The sequence below is a fragment of the Ruditapes philippinarum genome, unplaced genomic scaffold (genome assembly GCF_026571515.1).
Source record: "Ruditapes philippinarum isolate M1 unplaced genomic scaffold, ASM2657151v2 ctg4331_1_1_1_1, whole genome shotgun sequence".
Taxonomy (NCBI): domain Eukaryota; kingdom Metazoa; phylum Mollusca; class Bivalvia; order Venerida; family Veneridae; genus Ruditapes; species Ruditapes philippinarum.
The window spans coordinates 32,786-45,976 of record NW_026866334.1 but is presented as its reverse complement, the minus strand read 5'-3'; the positions used below and the strand labels follow the sequence as shown (position 1 = coordinate 45,976).

Below are 13,191 nucleotides of genomic sequence, written 5' to 3'. Positions count from 1 at the left end.
ATTGCTCTTTCACAAAAGTGCGTCACGCAATATTACTGAACAATTGATTAAAGAGAGACGTTTGAGAGGCGCAAATTGAAGATTGTTGTAATTTATAACTATCAGTTGTTTTAAATGATGCTTTATTATTTGATGTGGGTCTCTAAAATGTGTTGTTTCGTTTAACAACATCATTGTGTACAACAAATGTTGAAAGGACTTTGTCAATTTATACACGGATAAGCATTTGTTGTTATTTATTTTTTCAAACATTTAAGGGATAGTTCATGGTTAAATGATATTAAAATGCCATCGGAAGCTACATGTTACATATAAACGAAATATAAGAAATATGCAGAGAGATTTGTACTTATTAACAAATACTGTTTTATTATTAAAATGTTCTATGCTTCTTTCTTTTTGAACAACCATGATGCCATTTTTTTTTTTGGGTTTGTTGTTGTTGTTGTATTTTGTGATTGCACTTCATTTTATGAAATAACAAACTTTGCATATCAGCAAAATGTATATCGTTATAATCATTTACCACTAAAGCATTGATTCAAGCGTAATTCAGTTAACATGAATATAGGGCAAGAGCGATATACCTAATTTTCTCTCTCCCCATGAAACAATCTAAATGAAGCATGATTAATATATATTTTTTCTGTTCATTTAGAAGTATGAGGCACTCGTTTCTTACTACCGCTCACTCACAAGATTGCGTCACGCAATATAATCGAACAATTGATTAAAGGGCGTAGACTTTTTTAAATGATGTATTGTGATAGATTAAAACTAATATGATCTTAATTGTAAGAACAAAATTACTAAAGAAAAAAATCAACCTTCAACACTTAACAATACCATTCTTAATAATTGATATCAACGTTGTATTTTTTATTTAAGGTAGTCTTAAAATCTGATACCTTATTTGTTTAAATTTCTTTGAAATAAAAGCAGTTTTAAAATACGTTACCTGAAACTAAATCCCCATTTGCATTTGCCTAAAATAGACAACAGGTCTAAAACAAGACTTTAGTATTTTTATACCAGAACCTCATTAAATTGAATCCTTAAATTACATTGCCAGTCCTATGTAGTAGGGGACGTTTTCTGTATTGTACATTAATCAAAGTAATGAAAGTACTGCACGATTGCATGCTGTTTTATACAAATATAAACAATGTACAGATACAAACAAATAGTGATTAAACCCCAAAATTTACACACCCTGTTATCCTTTGTTTTCCCGACTAAAATTTTATATAAAAAAAACGTCCAGCACATAAATTATTGTACTAAGTACTCCAGGAAATGCGCAAAAAATAGTATCACTTAGGAAATACTCACCTTTTTTGGTCCCACATCTTTGATATGGCATTTAAGAACCGCTAATTCTCCCCGATGAACAATGATATCTTTTGGTGTTGGTAGGAATGTTGGTTGAAGTTTTCGACGGCGTCCGTGAGGTGCATTTAAGACTGAAATTTAAGATATTGTTTATATAAAAAGTTTTTTCAAATTTATATAAGTAGTGTAACACCTGTGTTGGTAATTGACATATTCACATGTTTTTCGTTTCAGTTTTTAATTACTGCGTTAATATCTTAAACATTATTAATATGTTCTGTAATTTGAATATGCTTTAAATATTCTCCTAACCAATTATAACCAATTATTAAATCATTTGAATCATTTGCCACCAGCAAGCCACTTGTCAATGCAAACTTGCAAAGGTAAAACATTGACAAGTTTGGACAATTATTAACTTATTAACAGTTTTTCCTTTTGCATCGACTAAGGTTTTCTGTTTTCAGTGTTATAATATTTTAAAAATGAATTGTTATTCCCATTTCTTTTATACATATCAACTCCGCTACAATATATTGTACAAGTAAGGTTTTTCAGACCACTTAGTGTTTTAGTTTCTTTTTTAAATTAATTTTAGTATAGTCTTTTAACATCTTTTTTCAGATGTCAGGTGCTTATAGTACACGATAGTAAATTTTATTGTACAAATGTGATGATAGTAATTTGTATGATACAAATGAAACATATCTGTTTTAAACATGATAAGTTGTTTTACCTACTAATGTATAGAATATCACCACTGATCAATCATCCATGGTCTGACCATGGGTGATATAGTTTTATTAAATTTGTGGAATAGTGCCACTTTTTAGAACACTTAGAGATGCCACTTTTTAGAACACTTAGAGATTTATTATCAAAATATCTTACAGCATTTCTTCATTTATTTTTTATTGAAGGTCAGTGGGGATAATCTAACTTTTATGATGTAAAATTGTCTTATAATGTATCTTTACTGTTAACAATAGGAACTAAATATCAATTGTAAATGGATAATGATAAGTATATATATGATATAGTCTCTTATAATTCTATTGTAGAATGGTCATATGTATTTTTTTTTTTATCAATTTTTAATATGTTTTATGTATATATGTATGCATATGAAAGAGACTGAAATAAACTAATAAACTATGATGGTCATATTTGATATTGTAACATATCTTTTTTATATATTTTGTTGATGTCATTGTAATTAAAAATACATTAAAACCTAATCTACTGCAATTTGTTGTTGAAAGAAATGCACATATTTTTTTTACTGTTTAAGGTTTTCAATAAAAGCCTAGTTACAGATAACACAATGTCACATATTAAGGCACTTTAAGCAATAGTTTAAATTAATAGAATTTCTTCTTTATATTCCTAAATCTCGTATTCAATTTAGTAAGCATAATAGCTTGAAATTCACTTTTGATTCCTTTTGTTTAACAGAGAAGCCACAAAGTTGGATATGTATTACTTATTTCATTGTCATGAATACAATTATCCAGAAAAAAATCAATGCTCTGTAATCTTTATACTTTGGTTGTTTAAACACAGTGTTATAAAAGAAAAATACGAAATTTTAATCATAAACCTAAAACATTGTATTTAATCACTCGTTGCATTTGTTTCTAACACACACTGGAAATAAAAGAATATGTATGATAAATAGTGGGTGAGGCTATAAACAAATATCCTGTTCATCCAATTATTATACATATATTTGCCAAATGAAATGAAAAACACGATGTAAAGGTCATATTGTACATACTAACGAGTTCGCTGGAAATACATACAATTGGAGCCTACATTTGATTAATTAAACTTCAAAGTCCAACAAGCTGAGTGTTCGTTATCTCTTAATGAGTTAATGCTGCGTATATCCATGAAAAGCCATCACGCTTTAATGAAATAACCTCATTCATTATTCAACCAATTAATCTTTAAATATCCTCACCATGCATCGCCAGGCTGTGTCTGGTTTCTATGTCATTAAGTCAACTTTTAGGCATTCGGCGTTCTTTAATGCCATAATACATACAGTGACTTGTTGTTTACGTCAGGCATATACAACTTAACCGAAGGACTATGACTACATTATTAATTATCGCTTTCATTTTCGTTTTCATTCTTACAACATGAATTGCAAATTTTTAATACAAACTATTATAACATCATTCACCATCATAAGTAGGCAGTTTTTAAAATTTAAAACGAAAAATGGCAAAGTAAAGAACAAACTTATTAAATGATATTTAATGTTATATCAAGCATATCGTGCATCTGTTTCAAAGATTTAACATTTTCAAGAGAATTAGTAAAAACGAATTCGATCTTGCTAACAAAATGGCATTAATTATTTCATGCATCCCGTCAGAGAGTTTTGATATCACAGTTGTTATATGCCTGTCGCGTTATTGATTTGTACATTGATGTTATGAATAAATCAAGTGTAACATAATAGATTCACACTGATAAATGTCTCAAAGCGATCGAATGTAAACGATTAAGAAAACCAGACATTTTGTGCGGTGTGTCTGTTCGTTTTCAATCCGCAAATGAAGTTTTGCTGATGTATACATACTGACATTCTTACATAAACGAGACATTTAATTAAAAGTGTATCACATATTATGAAACACCCTGTATCATCAAGTCAGACTAATGAAGTCGGTGATAGTCTTCCTGATGAAATAATATTTTAAATAAATATATCAATTTATCTGATATTAATTATTTAATTGAAAAATGAATAAACACGACTTGTTTTGCAAACTATTTTACATACTTGCATTGTTCACAATGTGTAAATCAAACAAAAACGCGGTTTGAAGTCGCTTATTACTTGGTGGATCTATTAGCTTTTATTTAAAACTTTTAGTTAGTTTTGTTTTCAGAAAGGTGCAAAATTGCAAATATTCCTATTACAATTGGAAGCACATTAATCTTTGGTACTTAGAAATGCGGTAACGGTTTAAAAGATGATTTTTTTCACATTGACAACCAAATGTAAGACATAACTTTATGGTAAATGAACATTGTTCCGTTCAAAACAAGGTTCCATTTAGATGAGTTTTCAGTTGGATACACCATTAAAGACGAATCAACTATGAATTCTCAAGCTGTGAACTAGTTTCAGAACTTACTCATTCTACATCCAAAAATACACCAAGTAAACAGCATAAAATTTAACAAATTATGATAATAAAACTGTATTGGCTAGCAGCATTCAGCGCCATATTCGAAAGTTTCGTCTTTAAATGTTGTTATTACTGACATTACATGGTAAAAGTCGTACACGCTCAATTCTACTAAAAAGGATAAACTAAAACTAGCGTGCGGTGTACTTTTTGTATACGCCTAAGAAACATTGCAAATGAATTAGCCATTTTATCCCCTTCCCTCTATTTAGACGATTATATAACAATGCACAGGGAACGTACAATTGTCGATAAATTTTATTTCTTTTGTTCAATGATGTAATCGCATTCAGTCACAATCTATACCTTTCGTTACTTTTATATTCTACTGTTCAATCCGTACTCATATAAAAATGAATTATTAACGAGTTACCTAAGACAACCGGACAAAGAACTCTAAAAGGCATAGACGTGTCGTTAAATAACCATAACGAATTGAGGAATGCTAGAATTAGTCAATAAGCAGAGTAAAAATTGAAAGACTTAAAAACCAGACGGGTTTTGTGTTAAATAGCAATAAGTCAACATCTGCTTTGACCATGTAATTTATTTAGGTGTATTTACATTTGTATGCTATTAAGTTAAAAACACCTTTTTTGTGCGTCATTTGCGTTTTGTACATGCAACTTAAATAAAATAAGGTCTTTATAAAGTTGTTTATTTATTTGTCAATGGTTCTGCTATTCTTGCGGACAGGTGCAAGTTTTTGTTTTCATCCTATTTTAATAATTAAAATAACCGGTTTTTCGGAACTATATATGATATTATAATACAATCTTTATTTTTGTTGATTTGTGAGATCAATTTCATTCATTATTTTATGAGAAATATATTTACACTAGAAAAAACTATTCCTATGATGATATAAGTTTCAACAACTTTCTCAAGACAATTACATATATCTTACGTGTAAACTGCCTTAAGCAGATTTACAAGTGACTGTGAAATATACACTGTCATAAAATAATATGCAACTCAGGCCTTTGAACTACGGGAAAAAACGTATTTCTGATAATTTATTGATGAACAAATATTAAGAGAAAATGAAATGCGTTTAACACATTTAACATTTTCCGGTTTTTTATCACTCTCAATCACAATGCAGGTCCTAATGCCATTAGGAAACTTTACGCATGAGTAAACGCGTAACGACATTATTCCCTGCGGTCTGGAGACCGCAGGGTATTGGTACGCGTTTAACTTTTGAGGCATGGAGGAGCACGTGACTTGTTTTCGGTACATGGAGGAGCATGTGATCTGTAAACCGTATATGATTGGTTAATTGACCTTGTCGAAAACCCAGCTAAATACCGTTTGCCGGTACGTTACGGATTTACATGTAGGGAATTAGTCAGAATTATACCTAGTCGAGAACAAAAAATTATTACGAGATATTTCTAATTTTCTATAACTATTTTACCGTTTAAGGTGGAAAAAGGTGGAAAAACTTGAATGATGTGTTTGAAAATTATCAATGTTTCTTAAATATCTATCTCAAATTTTACAAACAATAAATTGTTTAAACTGAATATCGACAAAATTAAAATATTCGTAGTGGCATCTGCCATCATAAATAGAGATATTTTCTGCGTAAACTTGTGTGTTTACTTTATTTACTTTTTGCTCGGAATTATTCATAAAATGGTAGGCCTATTATATCATTTTCTTAAAAAGAAATAATTGTTTTATGTTCGACCTTCTCCGGTCACCCGTTTCCAAAGACCTTCTTCTATATTGATCGATTATTGTCAACTATATTCCTGATACAAACGTTTATTTATTCCCCCCCCCCCCAATAATGTTGAAAATAGTTAAATGAAATATCTTAATATCATTAAAATGTTCACCGCAGGAAACCATTTTACTTGTAGAATAATTGATTAATACATCATTATTTGTACGACATCATCGAGAATGCCGCCATGGTCACATGATATATTTGACGGCTTCAATATATTATATATAAGTCATAGTATATGATTAATATAACATTATGAAAACAATCGCTGTTCATTTATTAAAGGAAATTCTCTTACAAACAGTTATAAATTTCACGGCTTTAAAATCATATTTAATAACACTCTTTAAGTGTTCCAAACATATATTTTACATGGAACAGTGGTTGCGGTTTGTAAAAAGGAACACATCATAAAAAATCATGGATCTATAAATCAATAAGTCACTGTTCCAAGTTGAAAAGCAATTATTTTACTTAAGGATAAAATATTAATACAAATTAAATAAAGCATTATGACACCCAGTTTGCCAATAAAATATATTCAATAAATAAATAACTTGTAAAGTTTGTTTTGATGAAGGTGAATGTGTCTTTGTTTGACTCATGTTGCAGTGTAAAAAAGTAAAACACTGAATGTCTGACTTTACTTTATTGTTATGATGATATCAAATAAATGACTATGCACTGCAGAAACATTGGGTGTTACAAAGTATATTTTTTTATCACAAGTTCTTGATAGAAAAGAGAAAAACGTAATTCCCGAAGAACGCTCATAATGGGAGAGGTATGTTGCAGACTCGGTTCGATTGAGCCTGTTCATAGATGGTAGTTGAAATTGCAAGCTACCAAACTTCCGTTAATAAGTTAAAGTGTTAACTTCATAAACATTCAACAATACAAAACTGCCCTATGAAATAAGGATTCAAAAATATTTTTTATTATAATAATACCTTGTTTATGTTATAATATAATTATGTTTTTCAATAAAAAATACAAGACCTTGTTTTTCACATTCGACAGATAAAGCAAACATCCTAACACAATGTCATATGCTTGTTTAGATGTGTTTCGTTTCTCATGTTCGAACGCTCTCTCTTCATGACAATATAAATACCAATGTACAAAACAAGTACAATATTGATGTCCATAAGCCATACTGTTAGTTAATTTAAGAACACAAAAATCATACAAATCATAGCTAAAATGATGTATTTCGCCTTGATTTAATATTTATAGATGTGCGTTCCACCAAGATGCAGTTCTCAGTTATAAGAATATTGTACCCGTTACAAATATATTTCCTTTCCATAGGTCACTGCTAAGATTACTATCCATTCACAACCTAACAATCTAACTTTTATAATCCACTCAGAATAATATTCAATTCGTGTCCAGACTATAGGATCTGAATTATTAACGAGTTCTCTAAAATTATAACCGGACAAAGAACTTCTTAAAGGCACACACACATGTTGTTAAAGCACAATCAAAAGTGTCTGAAGGCCGGGATTTAATTATAATGAAAGTGACTATTGATGGACTTAGTCTATAACCGCATGAATATGGTAATAAAAATGGCAATATGTCTGCATCTGCGTGATCGTTTTGATAGGTAAATTACGTTGCACTAGATAAGTTGATAATCATCCCCTTTCTTCTGTCGAAGAAGTAATGAGGAAATATTAAAATAAATTCAATTTGTTGTTTAGATATTTATACGTATAAAGTCAATGCCAGTACCATTTCATATCTTCATCTAAATGAAATCATTTGTATTGATGCAATGTCAAATGAGGTGAAAGTTAAACTACCCATAATGTCAGTGTTCTATTGTAGTTGGTTTATAAAAAGAATAAAGGAAAATGTAACTAGTATTAGATGCAGTTTGTAAATATTTTTTATACGTTCAGTAAGCGTAAAATGTATTGATATGAACCCGTTTTGTTTTCATGAATAACCCGTTATTATACTAGAACATAATAATGCATTTCATGACAATGAATAATAGAAAATCCATAATTAAATTTAATTAAATATCGTAGGATTACATAGCAAACATGTTAACGGAAGCATAAAATTAGTGACTGAGTTATTACAGCAATTGCAATCCCCGGGGTCAAATATGCACACTTCACTTTTTTCAAATCATATATAAATAGCTTTCGATTAAATTGCAGTGATAATTCATTCATTTCATATAATAAAAAATTTCATGTCGAACAGAGTATTTATGTTGGATATGCATTATATATAGAACAATTGCAACTTTTAGTGACTGAGTTATTACAGCAATTGCAATCCCCTGGGTTAAATATGCACACTTCACTTTTTTTCAAATCATATATAAATAGCTTTCGATTAAATTGCAGTGATAATTCATTCATTTTTTATATAATAAAGAATTTCATGTCGAACAGAGTATTTATGTTGGATATGCATTATATATAGAACTATTGCAACTTTAAACATAATAAACTGATTAATCACCTCTGCGATCAATAAATGACTGCATACATGACAAACAAATTTGTATCATTATATCTAAAATATTCATTCAAACTTGGAAATGAAGTAGCATTGATGATTCACGAAAGAAGATTGCTAACATAATATTTTGATTGAATGAACTAATAATTTTAGTTTTCAGTTGTATAATTCTAGGATTGCATGACGTATGGTCCTGTAGGCAGAGGTTTTAACACAGGATGCAATTATCGTTTTTCAAATCAGCTTCAAACGTGATTATAATGATAAGCTGTGAGCAGAAGAAACAAATGGGCGTTTCTGGATTAAAAGACATAGTTTGATAATTTACAGTGAATGATCGAGTCGTCGTCTGCTCATCGCAAGAAAAGTACGAATTGAAAAATATTGGCTGCAAGGTATTATCAGTGACACGACATTGCAGATTTTTATAATCGCAAATACGGTATAAAGGTAATTGCAAAGCAAAAAGGAAGAAAAACATGAATACAACTGTACCTTTGAAAATGGTCTTAGAAATCTTAAAAGATTCTGTACCACATTTTTTTATGGTTTCATATCATAAAAATGATCCACAAACACTGTAAGATCAAAAAAAGCATTATTTATAAAAATATTACCCAATTTACATGTCATTTAAATAAAGGGAGGTAATTCGAAATTTACTTTCGATAAAGGTTTAGCCAATTTTTTTAATAAGAAATGAATGCATATATTTAAATGATTACTTTTAATGCGCATAGACATCAGCAGTACATATTTAAACTATTCTTTGGATGTTTGGAAATAGTTTAAGAACATACATACAATTTAACTTTTATTAGTGTTGTTGCATCCTTAATTACAACAGATAGGATCTTTAGCACCACAACAATATCTTTTAGTACCATTTTATCAAATATATCAGAATTCTTTTTGTTTCTCTTTTCTTCAAATAATTCTACAAGTTATTGGTCTAAAGAGTACCGTGTTTTAAAAATTTTGTTAGCCTAAGATATCAACGTCAGAATGTAGCTAGATATATTACATGACTGTATAATTATTATGCACTGTTAAATATGTAAAGGACATTAGATGTGGCACAAATATCCCAGGACGCTGAATTTCCTTTTTGTTAAAATCGTTCTATTTTTATTCTCAATATTATATTGTTTTCTTTACTTTTAATTTCAGTTATAGATGGATTTGAAAAGTTTACACCCGATAAAGACCGACCTTTACTGATTTTGGTAGTATTAGAGGTTTTGTAGCATTTATCGATTGTTCATTTTAGCTAATACGGTAATATGCTGTAAATTCATCTTATTATCAAACTATCTATCTAACGTTGATATGTAGTGAATTCTATGTATTGTCGTAGTGTATTCTTGTCCAGACTGCAGAAACCTGAATTATTAACGATTTCTCTAGGGTAACCGGACAAAGAACTGCTTGACGGCACACAAGAGTTGTTAAATAACAATATAAAATGTCTGAAAGCCAGAGTTGAATAATAAGTTAAGTGACAATTGACAGACTTGGTCTATTACCATACGAGTCTCGTAATGAAATTAGCAATAGGCCAGCATCTGCCTCCTCACACAAGTTACGTTTTAATATGATCGTAAATTACATTGCATATCTACTCATTTATTTCTGTTTCTGTCTTGTCGAGTAAACCCAGAAAATATGAAAATGTATCAAAACGTGCCAATGTTGGTTACCTATGTTAAAGTTGTAATTTCCAAATATGTTATCTTAGGTAAAGAGGTAGCTTGTTTCATTATTTAAAATTTCATATTTTTCTATGTGGTGGTTCTAAAATCTGCAAAAAAAGCGATTTATGCTAGAATTTGATTTGGTTCTTATATTTTATGAATGTAAAAGGACAAGGAAATTAAAGACGATTATTATAGTGTTTCAGGTATGCGAAGATCAAATCTTATTTATATATGTTTACTGTTATCTTTAAAACAAATCTTCTAGAATTACTATATTTTGTTTTTGGTAACGCAGGAATACGAAAAAAGGCTTGTATTTGTTCGGCAAAATTAATAATCAAGAAAAATTAGTATCTATTGAGATTCATTTGTTTATCATAAAACTACATTACACGTTTTGTCGTAGATTTTGTAAGTAACTGGCTTGATAATATGATGTTCCTTATATGGCATTACATAACAAAAGTTTGATGTATAAGATATAGCAAATTTATGATGTATCGATTTATGACACATTGTATTAAATGCATAACATGCATATCGAATGGATAATTCAGAAAATATTGCATTTAGAAAAAAAATAAAAACACAAACACACACAAAAAAAAATGTTAATACAATTCTTTCAGATTATCTAAATTCCATGTAATTATATGAAATATTGCATAGATCAAGGGTTGATTAGCGATTTAAAGATCATGCATATCAACATGTTTCAAAAGAACTGTTTATTGATTGTTTGTACGTATGCTAATTTTTTTATTGCTCTTTTTTCATTTTTTGTTGTTTTCTTTTTTATGTCTGTTTAACACAATATAAATAGGTTTTTGACGCATCAAATTTATAATAAAATATATAGATCCGACACATAGTTTTCAAATGCTGAAGAACATGTTCCTAAGTATTCTTACAATTCTGCAAAAGTAAATATAAGTCTTTAAAATTAAATATGTCATCCAATTCTCATGAAACTTTTTAAGGAACATCTTTCAAAATTCACAGGACAAAGTAAGGGTGGAGGCCCATAAATTACATCCTGTAGGTATTTCAAGAATCCAAATAAATAAAAAAATAGACTATACTGTTCGCTTCGTCCGGTAAGTTTACTTTTTTGTCACCTTCTCTAAAATTGTATAACCTAAATTTTTTCAGAATGTCTACGCATCTAGACATATCATTACAATAAGATACTGCTCACGTTAAATACTGCTCACAGTAAATGTTATAAAATAATTTGTATCCGTAACCGATCTGTTTCCCTACCCGAGATCACTTCTGTGATTGTTATTTTACAATCTAACTCCGATATTCTATTTATATATATTTCATCGTGTCCAGACTATAAAAACCTGAAATATTAATGGGTTTTCTATAATAACCGGACAAAGAACTTCTTAAAGGCACATTTATGTTGTTAAAGCACAATAAAATGTGTCTGAAGCCTAGGGTTTAATAATGATGTAAGCGATTATTGATAGACTTGGTCTGTAACCGCATGTGTTTTGTTTTAATATGATCGTAAATTACATTGCACATCTACACATTTATTGAGATTAATTTGTTTATCATAAACTACTTTACAAGTTTTGTCGTTGATTTGTAGATTTTGTAAGTACTTGACTTGATCATATAATGTTCCTTATATGGCATTACATAACAAAAGTATGATGTATAAGATATAGCAAATCTATGGTGTATGGATTTATGACAAATTGTATTAAATGCATTAAATTCATATCGAAGGGATAATAGTCACAAAATATTGCATTGAAAACAAACACAAAAAAAAGCACACACACAAAAATGTTAACACAATTATGACAGATTATCTAAATTCCATGTAATTATATGAAATATTACATAGATCAAGGTTTGCTCGAGCATAAAACGAAATACACAGACAAACTGGACCGTGTATGTTTAACATAAAGAATGCACAATAGTGATTTTTATTGCAATTTATTATTATATAAATCATCAATAAATATGAAATGATCAAAATAAGCTCGAGGTTTGCTCGAGCAAAAACGAAATACACAGACAAACTTGACCGTTTACGTTTAACATAGGATAATGCACAATAACGATTTTGCAATTGATTATTATAGAAATCATCAATAAATATGAAATGATCGAAAAAGCTTACACGTCACTAGAATTTTGTAAATTTAAGTTGTATAAATCATTTTTATTTACGTGGTATTCTCTAAGGATTTTGCCATTTATCAATATTGTATATAAAAAAATTATATATTACTAGCAATTTGCAAATTTAATTGTGGTGAAGTTTATTAGAGATTCAATATTTATACATCGTAGTTATGTATTCCCAAGTCGTCACGATAAAGTTAGATAAAGGTTTAATTGTAAGGAGTATATATTAAATGCGGAATGATTGCAATTGGCAACTTATTACATTAATCTAACACCCAATCAATACGCAATTTTACCCTCTTCGATCGGACTATAATTATGCACGAATAAAATATTCATACAAAAACAGCAACGAAGCAGCAATTTACGCACTCAGTCTGCTTATAAAAAGTATTCACTCAATAGATAATATAAAATAGCTTTTTATGTAACAGGTAGGTTTTTTCATGACAAAGATCCTAAAACATGTAACTGTAGAAAACAGCATAGTTCTTTCCGGTTGAATACTTTACTTGACCTTTGTACAATGGAAACAGATAGTATGTCATGTAAGCAATTTTTCAGTCGCGATTAAAGT

General features: G+C 29.3%; 1 protein-coding gene across 3 annotated transcripts in view; it reads right to left on the bottom strand.

Annotated features, from left to right (window-relative positions):
- LOC132732192 (uncharacterized) overlaps nt 1-13,191 on the bottom strand; it is a 47,350-nt gene that overhangs the window by 2,270 nt on the left and 31,889 nt on the right. For all 3 annotated transcript variants that reach the window (XM_060718577.1, XM_060718576.1, XM_060718579.1), the window contains exon 3: nt 1,333-1,463. In XM_060718577.1, coding sequence (XP_060574560.1) covers nt 1,333-1,463 — 131 coding nt within the window. The remainder of the gene's footprint in view (nt 1-1,332; nt 1,464-13,191) is intronic.